Below are 19,482 nucleotides of genomic sequence, written 5' to 3'. Positions count from 1 at the left end.
TTTCCGCCATAATCAGAGCTTGGAACGAAGCAAAGATAGAAAAATAGACAGCAGAGCAGTAAGAGCATTTACAAGAGAGGGTAGTACTAGTTCATCTCTAACGCAGGATCTATCTCGTGAAGAGATCTCCAAACACAATGTTAATGATGAGAGCCTACTGATCCAGCTGGTTCAGAAGAAACACATCCTCCAGCCCCCATGCTTGGTGTCAAAATCAGAACATGAAGAGATAGGGAAGGGATATGCCAGAATATCTGCTTCAATGGAGGCATAGGACGAAAGAGGAGGCCTGAGGATGCAGGGGGGTCTTTGTCAAACAACACCCACCACCACTTCTCACCCATAAACTCAAGAGACACTGCACTCCCTTCTACGCAACAGGCTTTGTTTCATTGTAGCTGCCTGCCTACACAGGGAGGCTTCTGCTTTGGATCACAGAGGCTGGAAGGTGGCTAGGGTACAGCTGCTCTGGCAAACACTAGAAAGTCAGGAGGTTTCTATGCAAATAGGGCCTTTTGGGTTGGCCTTAGAAAAATAGTTAGTGTCACCATGACGACCAAGGGCCGTTTCACGGCTGACCTACACCGTCACGGGACAGGAGCCCATCTTTGAGCGTGCAAATGGTGTAGAAGAATTTATGAGCCATGATGCTCTGTGATGACATCAATGATGCCCTGCATCTACATGGTGACATCATCTTGAGGCTAGAGAGCTTTCTTTTTTCCCCCTGCATTTTATAAATAGCTATGAAAAAAATGTAACTCTTCAACCCGAGGTTATCATATTAGGGAAGCTGCTTTTCAAGTGGCACTTCAAATCAGCAGAGTTTAATGAATGAATTGCATAATATGGTAATTTAGCAGATATCTTTTTCCAACGCGGCTTACAGAGAAGCCAACCTTGACAGTGACACATATAGGTCAACTCAGTGTACTATATCTGTCCCACGCAGGATTTGAACTCAGTGAACCATTGGAATCATAGTGTCATTAGCTAGCCTTGCAGCCCACCTTGCTGTCCAGTTTCTTCATAGTGACCAGGTCCAGGGACTTGAGGGAGTGTCCGGTGGGGGCGATGAAGTACAGACAGGCATGGATGCGTGTGTCATGGTAGCTGTGTAACGTGCGCTTGATTTTCAGCTCCTCCTGCAGATAGGCCTCAAACTGGGTGTCGATAAACTCCACAATAGACTTGTAGCTGAGGAGAGAAAAGCATGTGTTTCAAGGTGTTATAAACACACCATAAACAGCTTATAAGGAAACCGGAATGAAGATGTAGCTGTGCACCAAAAAGAGAAAATGTGTCTTACTATAGTCATATAGGATTAAGGGTGGGCTATACCTTTACCTTTCCACCACCATAGAATACGAGAGGGTGTTGTAAAGCCTCTCAAAGGGATTTTGACAAAGAAGCCCTTTACCTATTTCCCCAGAGTCAGGCGAACTTATGGATACCATTTTTATGTCTCTGCATCCAGTATGCCAGCAGACACACACATGGTTAATCTGACTCTGGGGGAGTAGATAAAGGGCTTCAATGCCAAAATCCAGAAGTATCCCTTTAAGTGAGAGATTTAAGCCAGTTTGTACTTTAATCCCAGAGTGTTGTCAGTGGGAGGTAGCTAGATGCTAAGTGAGTACAGCTCAGCTCCATAATAGTGATCTGCTGATCCATCATTCAGCTGAGTTGGGTCTCATTAGCTGGGAGTCATCAGGCAGAACATGGTGGGGAAGAGACGTGGGAGCGCACGGATCAGGGAGCAGAGGAGAGGCATACCAACGCCAAGGAAGGGGAAGATTCACCGCACAGCCGAAGGCGGATAGGAACCTCTGATTAAACACAGGTTTTACCTCTGCCCTTCAACACACACACGTGTGAGTGCACAGACACACACACACACCTCTTCCCACACACCTCTTCCAACCTCCACTCCCCCTCATAACAAAACTCATCCGAGGTAAACTGCTAGCCCTTAGCTCACCCTCATCCAGCCACCATTTGATAGTGATGTGAAGCAGTTTGAACCTGGAGCGCTGACCTACATGAGGGTTCCTGTAACTAGCACAGCCTCCCCCTCGGGGCCCTAACCAGAGCAGCTAGAGAGGTCTGGGACAGACTGAGGACTGAGATTAGAGAGAGCTGCCTGGTGCTCACATGACATCATCCATCCTCTCTCTGATCTCTCATGACAAGGAATGAGGTTCACATGACAGGAGGGAGGGAGAATTTAGCCCTTGAGACTCCTGGCTCAAGTGTCAGACTACTGTTATCCATATTGTCTAACAATAAATCTATCAGTGACTCACTGTTTTCATAAGGTATGGGAGAGGCATCATAAGAGTAGTACCTAAAGTTCCACCAGACTCCAAAGGGGATGACCTCAAGTCCACACTTCATAGGGGGCATCTCAGACACATGAAGCAGAACCTGGGGCTTTAATCCCAAAAACAGACAGATAGACAGACAGACATACAGTATATTCATGTTTATCTACATCATTGTCTCTCACCTGTCCTCTTTGTTGATCTGGTCTCCAAAGCCCACAGTGTTGACCACGGTCAGCTTGAGGCGCACATTGCTCTCCTGGAGCTCGTAGGTGTTGGACTTGAGCTGCACGCCCGGCTGGTTGTGCTGGGTGGGTTCGCCCTCGAACTTGGTGTTGAACAGGGTGTCCATGAGAGTGGACTTGCCCAGGCCCGTCTCCCCTAAAATACACACATACCTTTCAGTTCATTCACCATTGTGTCATTTTTTTGTGGACTCTACTATCTGGAGTTTGGGTTTGTGTGAGATAGTTTTACTAAGCTCATTAGGCATTCATAAGCTATATTCTTCTAGAGTCAATGGGTATAGGTTACAGTATATCATTAATGGAAATTAGCATTGAACAGCAGGGAATATTCCAAATTGGGCCATTGTCAGAATAAATGTGGCTTTAAAATATTCTCCCATACTGTACATTACAGGATTTAGTACATCCTGTTGAAAATACTTCAGTTTTACAATTTGGACTCGGGCTGCAGAGCAGATCTCTCTAATGCCACCAGAATGTAAATTATATGGACTCTTCCCATTTGTCACTTCCCTATACATTTAGCTATGTGAGCCCCTCCCTCTGACTACATTGAATGGGACATCTTGCAGCGGCGCAGCACAACAAGCTAATCCTATGTCCACCAGAGTTGATATCTAGAGCAGACCATCCTAAAAATGGCTGCATGGGTCTGAGTCACGGATGTCCTGATGCTTTCTGACAAACTCACACTGTTCAAAGCTGTCAGTCGAGTGAGAAGGCACCTTCCTTTCCCAGTGCAAGAAAATCTAGTTGTGCATCCCAAATGGCACCGTATACACTAAGTAGTGTACTATATAGGGAATAGGGTGCCATTTGGGATGCTACCCTAGGCTTACTTCTGTTCATCAGACACCACATCTACACTCAGAGCACGCAGAGCTCTACACTGCCAACGATATATTAGTCTTCCTTTCACAAGGCATCAGGCTTTCACTCTGAGTGCACACTAAATAGTGTAGGGGGAGGGGGGGTAGAATGGAACAGCACAGTGCCAGATTCTCCCCTCCCATTTCCTGCATCTGAGGTTAAGTCCACCTCAGGTCATCGTCAAGATGTTTCCGTGGTCTCTCATCATCCTCATAGAAAGGGCTGGATAAGCATCTCGCTTGGCAGGGACCCAAGCTGAACCCCATGCTAAAGATGGGGCCCTGACATCCAAAGGTTTCCATTTGAATGTACCAGCAAAAAGCATAAGAAATCTAAGTCTTGTGAAGACAAAATGTTTTTTTCTCGATTAAGTTCTTGCCACATGCCTCCGGATCACATTTCTGGGGCTTGAGCTGTAGGCAGGCCTGTGCAATTTTACAACAGCTTTGCTTTCTGGGATCCACACACACCAGACTTCATAGAGTAGACTGTAATAATAGAGGTTCTAGGGCTTCTGCCATTGCTTTTGAATGTTTTGAGTGCCACTGATAACTTTCAAGTAATTTAGAGAATGGAAAATTGAGAGAATTATATTATCCGTTTCCTACATTCAACAAAATTGACAAAATTGATAATTTGCTTTAAAATAAGGCTAATATATGAAAACTATATCTGTCAATAGGCAGGTTTCCATTGAGCCAGGTTTATTTAGACAAAAGCAATGTCACCAAAAGAATGTTTGCGACATGTGCAATGGAAACGGCTGTCCATTCAAAAACGCGTCTTTTGACCAATGAGTAAAATGATATGTTCATTGTGTAGATAATACTCTAAGAAAACCCATGGTCCAAACCTCATCTCTATCAAAATATGTTCAAAACTTATTGGCCGTTTTACCCTTGTAGGATGGCCAAAATTAGGGCAAATAAATAAACGGAGGCCAGAGAAAAATAGTGTGAGAATTAAGGCTAACTGACATCTTTCTTCTCCAATCCGGAGGACATAAAACAATATAGAGGTAAGATATAGATCTATATCGATTTTGAGACATGACATTATCATAGTTTAGTATACACTGTTCATATTAATGCAAAGTTTGTGTTCTTTTTCCGAAGACTTCTTACAGAAACAAACGTATCTCTGTGAAATGTCAATGGAGCGCTGAGCATACCACTGTGAAATGTCAATGGAGCGCTGAGCATACCACTGTGAAATGTCAATGGAGCGCTGAGCATACCACTGTGAAATGTCAATGGAGCGCTGAGCATACCACTGTGAAATGTCAATGGAGCACTGAGCATACCACTGTGAAATGTCAATGGAGCGCTGAGCATAGCACTGTGAAATGTCAATGGAGCGCTGAGCATACCACTGTGAAATGTCAATGGAGCGCTGAGCATACCACTGTGAAATGTCAATGGAGCGCTGAGCATACCACTGTGAAATGTCAATGGAGCGCTGAGCATACCACTGTGAAATGTCAATGGAGCGCTGAGCATACCACTGTGAAATGTCAATGGAGCGCTGAGCATACCACTGTGAAATGTCAATGGATTGCTGAGCATACCACTGAAATGTCAATGGAGCGCTGAGCATACCACTGTGAAATGTCAATGGAGCGCTGAGCATACCACTGTGAAATGTCAATGGATTGCTGAGCATACCACTGTGAAATGTCAATGGAGCGCTGAGCATACCACTGTGAAATGTCAATGGAGCACTGAGCATACCACTGTGAAATGTCAATGGAGCGCTGAGCATACCACTGTGAAATGTCAATGGAGCGCTGAGCATACCGCAAGCGTTTTCTTTCCAGTCGTTTACATTCAATTCAGCTCCTCATACTAATTTAGATCTTTGCGAATCCGTGGAAACAACTTGAAGACGACGACCAAATTGTTTGGGTCGAGAAAGTGGCGCCGTTTTTGTTGAGAAAGCTGCACCGCTCTGTAAACAGAGCTTGGTGCTCATTACCGGATATATTAGGTTACGAAGTGTGACCTTTTGGATATCATGTTAATGATATGGGATAAAAAATATAGGACAAAACACATCACGACAAGAGAGACAACACTACATAAAAAGAGACCTAAGACAACATAGCAAGTCAGCAACACATGACAACACAGCATGGTAGCAACACAACATGACAACAAAATGGTAGCAACACAAAACATGGTACTAACATTACTGGGCACAGACAACAGCACAATGGGCAAGAAGGTATAGAGACAACAATACATCACGCAAAGCAGCCACAACTGTCAGTAAGAGTGTCCATGATTGAGTCTTTGAATGAAGATATTGCGATAAAACTGTCCAGTTTGAGTGTTTGTTGCAGCTAGTTCCAGTCACTAGCTGCAGCGAACTGAATAGACGAGCGACCCAGGGATGTGTGTGCTTTGGGGACCTTTAACAGAATGTGACTGGCAGAACGGGTGTTGTATTTGGAGGATGAGGGCTGCAGTATATATCTCAGATAGGGGGGTGTGCAGAGATGTGTCCTATAAGGAGCACTGGTGGCAAATCTGATGGCCGAATGGTAAAGGACATCTAGCCGCTCGAGAGCACCATTACCTGACGATCTATACATTTAGTCTCCGTAATCTAGCATGGGTAGGTTGGTCATCTGAACTATGGTTAGTTTGGCAGCTTGGATGAAAGAGGAGCCATTACGATAGAGGAAACCAAGTCTAGATTTAACTTTAACCTGCAGCTTTGATATGTGCTGAGAGTAGGACAGTGTACCGTCTAGCCATACTCCCAAGTACTTGTATTGAGGTGACTACTTCAAGCTCTAAAAACTCTCAGAGGAGGTAATCAAACCAATGGGGAGAGGGTCCTTCTTCTTACCCAACCACATGACCTTTGTTTTGGAGGTATTCAGAACAAGGTTAAAGGCAGAGAAAACTTGCTGGATATTAAGAAAGCTTTGTTGTAGAGTGTTTAACACAACATCTGGGGAGGGGCCAGCTGAGTATAAAACGGCATCATCTGCATATAAATGGATGAGTGAGCTTACTGCTGCCTGAGCTATGTTGTTGATGTAAATTGAGAAGAGCGTGGGGCCTAGGATCAAGCCTTGGGGTACTCTCTTTGTGACAGGCAATGGCTGAGACAGCAGATGTTCTGGCTTTATACACTGCACTCTTTGAGAGAGTTAGTTAGCAAACCAAGCCAAAGACCCCTCAGAGACACAGTATCTAAAGTCTACAGTATCTAAAGCTTTAGCCAAGTCAATAAAAATAGCAGCACAACATTGCTTAGAATCAAGGGCAATGGTGACATCATTGAGGACCTTTAAGGTTGCAGTGAAACATCCATAACCTGAGCGGAAACCAGATTGCATACCAGAGCGAATACTATAGACATCAAGAAAGCCAGTCAGTTGATTATTGACAAGTTTTTCCAACACTTCTGATAAACAGGGCTAAATAGACATTGGCCTATAACAGTTAGGATCAGCTTGATCTCCCCTTTAAATAAAGGACGAACCGTGGCTGCCTTCCAAGCAATGGGGAACTCCCCAGCAAGGAGAGAAAAAAAGGTTGGAGATGGGCGTGGTGATGATAGGGGCAGCAACTTTGAAGAAGAAAGGGTCTAAACTGTCTGACCCAGATGTTTTTTGGGGGTCAAGTTAAAGGAGCTCCTTTAGCACCTCGGACTCAGTGACCGCCTGCAGGGAAAAACTTTGTAGCAGGCAGGGGGAAAAGCGGGAGGAGCGTCGCATTAGAAGGGGTGAGAGATGAGGAAATGTTGGACGGGCAAGGAAGCATGGCTGAGTCAAATAGGAATCCTGACTTAATGAAGTGGTAATTAAAGAGTTCAGCAATGTGCTTCTTTTCTTGTCAGTAAAAACCACATCAACAACATTGAGGGACATGGGCAGCTGTGAGGAGGAGGGTTTATTCTCCAGGTCTTCAACTGTTTTCCAGAGCTTCTTTGGGTTAGACCCACAGAGAGAGAACTGCTCCTTAAAGTAACTAACTTTGGCCTTCCGGATAGCCTGAGTGAACGTATTTCTCATTTGCCTGAACGAGAGCCTGTCAGCCTGAGTATGCGTGTGCCGAGCCTTTCGCCAAATGCAATTCTTGAGACGGAGTAACTCTGCAAGATCACGGTTGAACCAGGGGCTGAACCTGTTTTTAATTCAAAATGTCTTTATGGGGGCGTGTTTGTTAACAATACCACTGAAAATATTAAAAAAGAATGTCCAAGCATCTTCGATAGAGGGTATCAAGCTGATTCTATACCATATACAGAGGCCAGTACATGAAGGAAGACTTGCTCATTAACGTTTTTTAGCAAGCATTTATGACAAATCAGGACAGGTCATTTCACGGAGCAGCCATTACGAACACAGGCTGTAAAACAGTGACCACTAAGGTCATTACAGAAAACACCAGACTGATACCTATTAGGATTATTTGTGAGGATAACATCGAGGAGAGTAGCCTTTTCTGGGTGTTTGGAGTCATACCTTGTGGGACTGGTAATAATCTAAGAAAGATTTAGGGAGTCCCATTGCTTTTGGTAATAATCTAAGAAAGATTTAGGGAGTCCCATTGCTTTAAGACTTGGTCAGGTGGTTTAAGCATGTCCCAGTTTAGGTCATTGAAATGTTAGCACATGAACATTTTTTCAACATGTACAGTGCCTTGCGAAAGTATTCGGCCCCCTTGAACTTTGCGACCTTTTTCCACATTTCAGGCTTCAAACATAAAGACATAAAACTGTATTTTTTTGTGAAGAATCAACAACAAGTGGGACACAATCATGAAGTGGAACGACATTTATTGGATATTTCAAACTTTTTTAACAAATCAAAAACTGAAAAATTGGGCGTGCAAAATTATTCAGCCCCTTTACTTTCAGTGCAGCAAACTCTCTCTAGAAGTTCAGTGAGGATCTCTGAATGATCCAATGTTGACCTAAATGACTAATGATGATAAATACAATCCACCTGTGTGTAATCAAGTCTCCGTATAAATGCACCTGCACTGTGATAGTCTCAGAGGTCCGTTAAAAGCGCAGAGAGCATCATGAAGAACAAGGAACACACCAGGCAGGTCCGAGATACTGTTGTGAAGAAGTTTAAAGCCGGATTTGGATACAAAAAGATTTCCCAAGCTTTAAACATCCCAAGGAGCACTGTGCAAGCGATAATATTGAAATGGAAGGAGTATCAGACCACTGCAAATCTACCAAGACCTGGCCGCCCCTCTAAACTTTCAGCTCATACAAGGAGAAGACTGATCAGAGATGCAGCCAAGAGGCCCATGATCACTCTGGATGAACTGCAGAGATCTACAGCTGAGGTGGGAGACTCTGTCCATAGGACAACAATCAGTCGTATATTGCACAAATCTGGCCTTTATGGAAGAGTGGCAAGAAGAAAGCCATTTCTTAAAGATATCCATAAAAAGTGTTGTTTAAAGTTTGCCACAAGCCACCTGGGAGACACACCAAACATGTGGAAGAAGGTGCTCTGGTCAGATGAAACCAAAATTGAACTTTTTGGCAACAATACAAAATGTTATGTTTGGCGTAAAAGCAACACAGCTCATCACCCTGAACACCTTATCCCCACTGTCAAACATGGTGGTGGCAGCATCATGGTTTGGGCCTGCTTTTCTTCAGCAGGGACAGGGAAGATGGTTAAAATTTATGGGAAGATGGATGGAGCCAAATACAGGACCATTCTGGAAGAAAACCTGATGGAGTCTGCAAAAGACCTGAGACTGGGATGGAGATTTGTCTTCCAACAATATAATGATCCAAAACATAAAGCAAAATCTACAATGGAATGGTTCAAAAATAAACATATCCAGGTGTTAGAATGGCCAAGTCAAAGTCCAGACCTGAATCCAATCGAGAATCTGTGGAAAGAACTGAAAACTGCTGTTCACAAATGCTCTCCATCCAACCTCACTGAGCTCAACCTGTTTTGCAAGGAGGAATGGGAAAAAATGTCAGTCTCTCGATGTGCAAAACTGATAGAGACATACCCCAAGCGACTTACAGCTGTAATCGCAGCAAAAGGTGGCGCTACAAAGTATTAACTTAAGGGGGCTGAATAATTTTGCACGCCCAATTTTTCAGTTTTTGATTTGTTAAAAAAGTTTGAAATATCCAATAAATGTCGTTCCACTTCATGATTGTGTCTCACTTGTTGTTGATTCTTCACAAAAAAATACAGTTTTATATCTTTATGTTTGAAGCCTGAAATGTGGCAAAAGGTCGCAAAGTTCAAGGGGGCCGAATACTTTCGCAAGGCACTGTAAAATGACTTTTAATCCTTCCGTCTACATATTTGAAGACATGGCATTTGGGCTTGTAGTGAGATACCCAATGGGCTGGACGATTCATTCTCATCACTCATCTTGAAAAAATGTATACCAAAAACTTGGAAATTAAACCGCCATCGTTAACACAATGAAAAAATTGGATTTATTATTTAAATATTTAAATAGCATAGGCAACAGAGAAAAACAAATGGATACAATTTAAGGCCAAGTGGCAAACACTAAAGCAGGCACTAGGGATGGGAGCATGCAGGCACTAGAAGCCTGGGTTTTCTGCACGATAACACTAGAAGCTTATTACCTCAAATGTATCAATTGAAAGTGTGGGTTCACAGCTCTTATCCAGCCAGATGTGTTGGTCATTACTGAGCCATGGTTAAGAAAGAGTATTCTGAATACTGTTAGCCTTTCTAGTTATTACCTTTTTCGACAAGACAGATCTTCCAAAGCTGGTGGAACGTCAATGTTTACCAAGAAACCCGGTCAGTGCTCGGTTGTCTCCACAATTTGATTTGCTGGTTTTAAGCATTAAGCAAATAGCTCTTTGTTGACTGTTGCTGGGTGTTATCATCCACCATCAACACCGACCTGTACCCTACCTGCCCTAAGCTCTCAGGCGTTCACTGATTTTGTGGTGCTAAAGGAGCTCCTTAAACTTGACCCCAAAAAAATATCTGGCTCAGATGATTTAGATCCTTTTTTCTTTAAGGTTGCTGCCCCTATCATCACCAACCTTGTCTCTCCTCTCTGGGAATGTTCCCAGTGCTTGGAAGGCTTTCATGGTGCATCCTTTGTTTAAAGGGGGAGATTAAGCTGATCCTAACTGCTATATTTTATCAAAAATGTTGGAAAAACTTGTCAATAATAAACTGACTGGCTTTCTTGATGTCTATAGTATTCTCACTGGTATGCAATCTGGTTTCCGCTCAGGTTATGGATGTGTCACTGCAACCTTAAAGGTCCTCAATGATGTCACCACTGCCCTTGACTCTAAGCAATGTTGTGCTGCTATTATACATCCCTGGGTCGCTCCTCTTCTCAGTTCAGCTAGACTGAAACGAGCTGCAAAAACAACACTCAAACTGGACAGTTTTATCTCCATCTCCACATTCAAAGACTCAATCATGGACACTCTAGCTGACAGTGGCTGCTTCGCCTGATTATTGTTGTCGCTGCCTTTTTGCCTTTCGTGCTGTCTGTGCCTAACAATGTTTGTACCATGTGGTGCTGCTGCCATGTGGTGCTGCTGCTTCTCTATATAGTGTTGTGGTGTCTCTCTTTATGTGGTGTTGTGGTGTCTCTGTTTATGTAGTGTTGTGGTGTCTCTATTTATGTAGTGTTGTGGTGTCTCTCTTTACGTAGTGTTGTGGTGTCTCTCTTTATATAGTGTTGTGGTGTCTCTCTTTATATAGTGTTGTGGTGTCTCTCTTTATATAGTGTTGTGTTGTGTCTCTCTTTATATAGTGTTGTGATGTCTCTGTTTATGTAGTGTTGTGATGTCTCTCTGTATGTAGTGTTGTGGTGTCTCTCTTTATGTAGTTGTTGTGGTGTCTCTCTTTATGTAGTTGTTGTGGTGTCTCTCTTTATGTAGTGTTGTGGTGTCTCTCTTTATGAAGTGTTGTGGTGTCTCTCTTTATGAAGTGTTGTGGTGTCTCTGTTTATGTAGTGTTGTGGTGTCTCTCTTTATGTAGTGTTGTGGTGTCTCTCTTTATGTAGTGTTGTGGTGTCTCTCTTTATGTAGTGTTGTGGTGTCTCTCTTTATGTAGTGTTGTGGTGTCTCTCTTTATGAAGTGTTGTGGTGTCTCTCTTTATGTAGTGTTGTGGTGTCTCTATGTAGTGTTGTGGTGTCTCTCTTTATGTAGTGTTGTGGTGTCTCTCTTTATGTAGTGTTGTGGTGTCTCTCTTTATGTAGTGTTGTGGTGTCTCTCTTTATGTAGTGTTGTGGTGTCTCTCTTTATGTAGTGTTGTGGTGTCTCTCTTTATGTAGTGTTGTGGTGTCTCTCTTTATGTAGTGTTGTGGTGTCTCTCTTTATGTAGTGTTGTGCTGTCTCTCTGTATGTAGTGTTGTGGTGTCTCTCTTTATGTAATGTTGTGGTGTCTCTCTTTATGTAGTGTTGTGGTGTCTCTCTTTATGTAGTGTTGTGGTGTCTCTCTTTATGTAGTGTTGTGGTGTCTCTCTTTATGTAGTGTTGTGGTGTCTCTCTTTATGTAGTGTTGTGGTGTCTCTCTTTGTGTAGTGTTGTGTGTGTCTCTTTTATGTAGTGTTGTGGTGTCTCTCTTTATGTAGTGTTGTGGTGTCTCTCTTTATGTAGTGTTGTGGTGTCTCTCTTTATGTAGTGTTGTGGTGTCTCTCTTTATGTAGTGTTGTGGTGTCTCTCTTTATATAGTGTTGTGGTGTCTCTCTTTATGTAGTTGTTGTAGTGTCTCTCTTTATGTAGTGTTGTGTGTTGTGTGTCTCTCTTTATGTAGTGTTGTGGTGTCTCTCTTTATGTAGTGTTGTGGTGTCTCTCTTTATGTAGTGTTGTGGTGTCTCTCTTTATGTAGTGTCTCTATGTAGTGTTGTGGTGTCTCTCTTTATGTAGTGTTGTGGTGTCTCTCTTTATGTAGTGTTGTGGTGTCTCCCTTTATGTAGTTGTTGTGGTGTCTCTCTTTATGTAGTGTTGTGGTGTCTCTCTTTATGTAGTGTTGTGGTGTCTCTCTTTATGTAGTGTTGTGGTGTCTCTCTTTATGTAGTGTTGTGGTGTCTCTCTTTATGTAGTGTTGTGGTGTCTCATGTTGCTACCATGCTGTGTTATCATGTGTTGCTGCCATGTTGTGTTGCTTTCTTAGGTCTCTCTTTATGTAGTGTTGTGGTGTCTCTCTTATCATGTGTGTTTTGTCCACATTTTTATTTTTAATCCCAGCCCCCAGCCGTCCCCACACTAGGGCTTTTGCCTCTTGGTAGGTCGTCATTGTAAATAAGAATGTGTTCTTAATTGACATTGTTGTGTGTGACATTACGTATTACGTCCAGCTGTATTTATCGATAGAAGTTCAATGAAAATGCACCGTAGCAGGCAACTGTCTCATTTATTTTCTATGCAAACTTTCTAAATGTAGACCATTTATACGCTCAGGTCAAGACTATAGAATGGTTCACTGCACACTTTGTAATTCCTCTTTTTCAATTGGCAGCGGGGGAAGAACGGCAGTGGTAGAACATCAACAGAGGAAAAAGCATAAAGCTTGTCTGATTGGCCGTGTTGGTATGCCCTCTGTCACCACATTCTTCAAGAAGGTAGAGCCTCCCCAAGAAGAATATGATTTAGCTGTGCAGGAGGGTGTCTTTGCATACCACACTATGCGACACAATCATAGTTACAGATCTATGGACTGCACAGCACAACTCGCACGGAAGCTTTATGAGCCAAAGTCTACATGTGCTAGGACAAAATGTGACGCCATAGTGAGTAACGTGTTAGCACCATGGGCAACTACATTGGTAACACAGGGCCTAGACCAGGTTGAATTTGTGTCCCTGTCCATTGATGCGTCAAATCATGGACATGTAAAGCTGCTGCCAATAGTAGTCAGATATTGTAAGATATATGATGGCAGCACATCTGTGGAAACAAAACTGCCTGATTTTGTTGAATTGAAAGGAGAAAACAGCAGAGGAAATTGCAGCTGAGGTCCTGGTGGTCATCCAAAAATGTAACCTTGAAAACAAAGTCGTGGCATTCTCTGCCGACAACACAAATGCCAACTTTGGTGGACTGAATAGGCTGGGGAGGGTCAGTGTCCATACCAAAGTTAAAAATGCTCTGCAGTGGGAGGTGATTGGCTTAGGTTGTCCTGCCCACATCATTCATAACACGGCCAGAACAGCTTCGGATATGATTCCCCTTGATGTTGAGTACCAGCTCACAAAGATATTTGTATATTTTCACCTTCAGAGTAGAAAGACTGAAGAGCTTTTGCAATTTTGTTGGCCAGGAGTACAATAACATTTTAGGACACAGCAATGTTTGCTGGCTGTCCATGCTCCCTGCTCTAGAAAGAGTGCTGAAAATGTATGTGCAATTGAAATCCTTTTTTATTTCTGAAGACAAATGCTCTGTTGTCCTGTGAACAATGTTTGAAGATCCACTGACTGAACTTTGGCTGGCCTTTGTCCATGGAAACTTGATCGTATTCAGTGACACGATCAAGATGCTTGAAGGCCAGGGCCACTGTGCTGTGGAGTCCTCTGCAATCCTGAGAAATGTTGAGGCAAAATTGACTGCAAGACCTGATGACAACTTCATTCCATTTTGGTCAGAGGACTTCTGAGAGCTAGAGGATAATGGAGCCATGTCTAAAGAGAGCTTTCTCAAAGCATCCCAATCATTCTTCACTACGGATGTGAACTACTTGCAAGCATGGGGAAAGCACACAGATAATCTAAAATATTTACATGGTCTCCTTTTAAAAAGGCAACCTCAGCGTGAAGAGATCCAGATGGCAGCAGTCACACTGCAGGAAAAATGCCCCAATGTGCAATGCATTGTGTGACGAGGTTACTGGCCTGCAAGAGTTCCTAAAGGGGGGATCGCTTGAAGAATGGAAAGCATCTGAGACACCGCTCAGTCAGAGATGGAGCATGGTGGTTACTGGCCTGCAAGAGTTCCAAAAGGGGGGATCGCTTGAAGAATGGAAAACAGCTGAGACACCGCTCAGTCAGAGATGGAGCACAGTGGTTACTGGCCAGCAAGAGTTCCTAAAGGGGGGATCGCTTGAAGAATGGAAAACATCTGAGACACCGCTCAGTCAGAGATGGAGTACGGTGGTTAACGACTTCAAAGAGAATGACATCCCACACACTAACCGGGCTAGATTAGCATCTGTTGCCATGTGCTTACCTGGAAGTAATGCACCGGTCGAGAAAGTGTTCTCCCAAATGAATGATATATGGACAGCAGCAAGAAATATGTTCACTGTTCCTACCATCAAGGCCATGCTTATTGTGAAGACAAACTTCAACCTCCCCTGCTAGGAGTTCATGGAGAAGCTGGCCAAAGACAGAGCAATCCTGAAGAAGATACATTCTTCTGAGAAATATACAGATTAGGTTGGTATCAGTATACAATGTAGGCACCAACCTCATCGTCTTATTTCTTTATTATGTTGTTAAGTATTTCACATATACTATTGTCTGTTTTCTCAATTTTGCTAATGTTCTCTTCTGATCTTATTCTACCCAGACTACCAGGACCACTGTTCATATTGGACAGTTCTGTCTTGTCTGTAGCGTTTCTGTAATATAGTTGTTTTCTCTGTCTATCACAATGTGCCTGTTTAGACTAAATACATGAAACCGATATTGTCTCCCTTTTTTATTTCATAGATAATAACACTGGATATTTTAATGATATATTGACTGCCGAGCTGGAAATGTCCCCGGTTTTAATTTCAGAAATCTGGTCACCTTACATTAGTGGCTAAGATGATTTAGCTTAACTTGCTAAGAAAATACAAACTAGCTGTTTGCAGATGTAAGAAACACAAACTAATAGTGTAATTATAGAACACTTGTGGAATTATATTAAGATCAAAGTGGAAACAACATCGTTGTCATCAACATTACTGCATGTGCTGCATTGACCATGCAGACTGAGCGAAAGTGTCTTGTGTTCAAGCAACAACAAATGCGCTCCTTGAGTGACAGGGGGAGGGACTAAGTCTGTGTGGAAAGCAGCGTGGAGAGAGAGAGAGCGATGACTCAAGTAGCGGAGTAAACTATAAAAATGGACGTTACACACGGCGTTTCACATTTAACAAACCAAACATTAAAATACCGTTATAGAAGGTAAAGTAAAAACCCAAAACGGTCTGTGCATAAATACCAGTATATAGTAAAATACAGTATGCCGCCCAGCCCTACTATTGACCAGTGAGAAACAACCAAAGTGGGTCAAAGACAGAATGAATTAGGTTTACATTCACAGTGGAAACGCAATAAATAAATTGCGGCGGAGAATGGCTCCCATTTTGCCTTGAGGAGAAAAGGGAGGTTTCACGCATGACACACTCACCAATGCAGAGGATGTTGAAGCAAAAGCCGTGGTTGACAGACTTGTTGACCAGCTGGTCAGGCATGCTGTCGAAACCGACATGGCCGGCGAGAGGGACAGCGCGAGCACCTTCTCCCTAAAGACAAGAGAATGATTTTGAGATTAGGAACAGAGTAAAGATGTGTAATTAATCATTAACCACCAGGTATAATCACAGATACATATGAAACAGGGGTGGTAGGGATTAGGCTATCGTAATTTAGGTTAACATAAGGCTGATCATAATAACATTATTATTTCACCTCAGTTTACACATTTCATGTACAACATGACTATACAGCAATATGACATGTCAAACATTCCCTCCAACTACTGCTGGTGTAAATTCTAAATTCAAACTGTTGAAGTGTTAACCACAGCTACAAATCTATGGTTTAAGCTACAATTTCGTTATTTTTGCCAGACTAGTTTCACACATTCCATGGTATTCTAGCAAGATAACGCATGTCAGCTCAATTCTCAGGTTTAGAAACTCCCTCTGCAACTGGACTTCCTGACGGGCTGCCCCCAAGTTGTAAGAGTAGGCAAAAACACGTCTGCCACGCTGATCCTTAACACTGGCGCCCCTCAGGGGTGTGTGCTTAGTACCCTCCTGTAGTCCCTGTTCACCCACGACTGAATGGCCAAACAAGACTCCAACACCATCATTAAGTTTGCTGACCGACAACAATGAGACGGCCTATAGGGAGGAGGTCAGAGGGTAGTGCGTACGGCCCAGTACATTACTGGAGCCAAACTTCCTGCCATCCAGGACCTATATAATAGGCGGTGTCAGAGGAAAGCCCATAAAATGTCAGTCACTCAAGTTAAAGACTGTTTTCTCTGCTACCGCACTGCAAGAGGTACTGGAGCGCCAAGTCTAGGGCCAAAAGGTTCCTCAACAACTTCCACCCCCAAGCCATTAAACTGCTGAACAATTAATAAAATCGCCACTGGACTCTTTACATTGACACACCCCCCACCCCCACCCGCTCCCTTTTGTACACTACTGCTACTCATTGTTTATTATCTATGCATAGTCACTTCACCCTTACCTACATGTACAAATTACTTCAACTAACCTGTACCCCCGCACACTCACTCGGTACCGGTACACCCTGTATATAGCCTTGTTATTCTTATTGTGTCAATTTTTTTTACTTTAGTCTATTTGGTAAATATTTTCTTAACTCTTCTTGAACTGCACTGTTGGTTAAGAGCTTGTAACTAAGCATTTCACTGTAAGGTCTACACTTGTTTGTTTTGGCGCATGTGACAAATAAAGTTTGATTTGATCTGTGCTCTAGTTGTAATACACTTCCTGTTTCCTGTATGCTGACATATTTGCTTAAAGCACAGCCTACTGTTGAAATCACAATGTCCATATATGGCAGGTAAAACATCACATTTTGAGGGGTACTGTAGAACAAGGGCATTGTTATGTGAGAGTAATACATGTATTATATCAGATGACCCAACTTGATACAGGAGGACATGGATCCTACGAATCCAATAGGAAATGTTGTAGGCCTTACCCCAAATCCATAAGGGCCTAATATGGATGTGTGTGTGTGTGTGTGTCTGTGAGAGAGAGAGTAGAAAGCTAGCATCATCAGACATCCTGTTTCGAGAACTGCACAGGGTGGTGGTGTCGGTAGTAAAACAAGGAATTTAGATGACATGGAACTGACATGTGTGCCATCAATAGTGAATCAACTGAAACACTGCAACGCCCCACTAAAATGACTAAATGTACAAAAATGTGCTTTTAAAATATTTTGAGGCAGACAGCAAAATCCCCTCAGCTAAAAGGGGAGGTTGAAAATAGTTACACAGACTTGGGTAAACAGTTGTCAATTATTTGGATAGTTCGAATTGGTTATAAAAGCTGAAAGGCTATTGGTTAAACAGACAGTATTTCTTGACTCAACACACTCCTCAGCTGGCCTACATGTGCAGCATTCCCAAACCCAAGGCCTACTTGGGGTCACAATGACATAACGCGGGTTGTTGACTTCCATTTTTTGAGACATTTGGGTTGAATTAATTGCACAAAAAAGCGTTGATGTAGGTGAACATAACCGGAAAACCTATTTAGTTTAGCCTACCAATCCTTCACCCAGTGATTTTTCAAGCTGACACATTCTGAAATTAAGTAAATCCCTTTTGATGAATCCACATTATTAGCCTCGATATTATTTAGTTGTATATCAATAATATTAATCATCCCCAAGCGGTTAACCCATATGATTCGTTATGCACACCAGACAACGCCCAGCGAAGTAACGGGACTGAGGACCAGAAACAATGTGATAGTCTACTAACATAATCGAACTCACGAGAGACGGCGGATATGCATGCAAATTGCAATGTCCAGAAATAAATACAGTCATAATATCAAATCAATAATACCATATCAATGTTATGTATAAATAGTTTTAACTGCGAAATGGAGAAGGATGAGGATACTGGATCGCAACGATAATCAAGTAAGGGAACGCACGCGGGGAATAGCCTAAATCAGACAATTGAATGTTCGCGATCATTTTTTTCCCCATAAACCTTGCGGTTTCGTAATGAGCGATATTTATCTAGATACATTGTATCAATGCGATATTAAAGTTGTAATAAAGAGGTAATTTGATATGGAGCTAGCTTGTAAAAACAGTACAACAACCATGGGGAGATGGGCTTTCCACCTACATGTATCTATGCTGTTTGAGTTAAATTCACCCATTACTCAAATGTATTAATTTTAGAAAGTTACATCGGTGCCCTAGCCAAAAGAGCAGGAAAAGCATCCTTAATTATAGTACTCACCGCTTGCCTAGCTATTTCAGTGGCCGCCATGGTTATTGTTTGGGATGAAGACCCTTATGCAGGAAGCTGCATACAACAAGAGTTGGCTTCATACACGAGAGAATGTACCACTTGTCCGCAGATATTTATATAAACAAAATAAAATATCCAAAATGGTAAGAGCATTAATTAAAATATAAACTTTAGAAAACGGGTGGTAGCATATCATTATACACCATGTTAAGCTAATAAAACGACGTTTGCATAACCAATTAATTACATACATAACATACACCTTAATTATATGGTATACCCCTATTTTTATTGGAACCTTCTGAGTAGGCTGGACCGGCTGGACCAGTAAGATGCCATGAAATGCTCATCTTTTTGCTGAAATGGTAAAATACGTGTGCCATTTGTATCAAAGCCAATAGCCTTTCCATCAAATTATAAGCTTTATAATAGGAAGAGTACGATTTATCAAGAGGGAAACAAATAAGAGAGAGAGGGAATTTTATATCAGGGGAAAATATTTTACATAAGTGATAACATCAAGCTGTTTTAAAAAGTGAACAATTGATTTATGACATTACAGAGCAAGTTTATCATCAGAACTAAAAAACACATTATACACACTGTCTGCAGTAGAGGTGAATGACAATCACTAGTGTCATGGAAGTGTCATTGTTACAATGCAAGTTTGGTAGTTAACTGTTATCCTTGCTATTCGGGGTCCTTGGGACGTTCCAACTCCGACTTTACCCCGTTGACGTGGTGAAGGTACGGTTAAGTGAGGGTTAAGGTTATTAGGGTATGGATGTCCCAAGGGTCCCGTATAGCACTAACCGTGCGACTGGCTCCCCCG

At 42.5% G+C, this 19,482-nt stretch overlaps 1 protein-coding gene across 7 annotated transcripts in view; it reads right to left on the bottom strand.

Annotated features, from left to right (window-relative positions):
- LOC112244908 (septin-6) overlaps nucleotides 1-18,743 on the bottom strand; it is a 42,545-nt gene extending 23,802 nt beyond the window's left edge. For all 7 annotated transcript variants that reach the window (XR_006079569.1, XM_042303200.1, XM_042303198.1 and 4 more), the window contains exons 1-4: nucleotides 18,639-18,743; nucleotides 15,801-15,915; nucleotides 2,510-2,705; nucleotides 1,011-1,197 (exon numbers count right to left, since the gene is read on the bottom strand). Coding sequence is in view for 6 of the 7 variants with exons in the window: in XM_042303200.1 (XP_042159134.1) it covers nucleotides 1,011-1,197; nucleotides 2,510-2,705; nucleotides 15,801-15,915; nucleotides 18,639-18,668 (528 nt within the window). In the remaining variant the exon portion in view is untranslated. The remainder of the gene's footprint in view (nucleotides 1-1,010; nucleotides 1,198-2,509; nucleotides 2,706-15,800; nucleotides 15,916-18,638) is intronic.
- Between the last annotated feature and the right edge of the window lie 739 nt (nucleotides 18,744-19,482).

The sequence above is a fragment of the Oncorhynchus tshawytscha genome, linkage group LG21 (assembly GCF_018296145.1).
Source record: "Oncorhynchus tshawytscha isolate Ot180627B linkage group LG21, Otsh_v2.0, whole genome shotgun sequence".
Classification (NCBI taxonomy): domain Eukaryota; kingdom Metazoa; phylum Chordata; class Actinopteri; order Salmoniformes; family Salmonidae; genus Oncorhynchus; species Oncorhynchus tshawytscha.
Note: the sequence above shows the minus strand (reverse complement) of the source record. Positions and strands in the feature narration are given on the sequence as shown.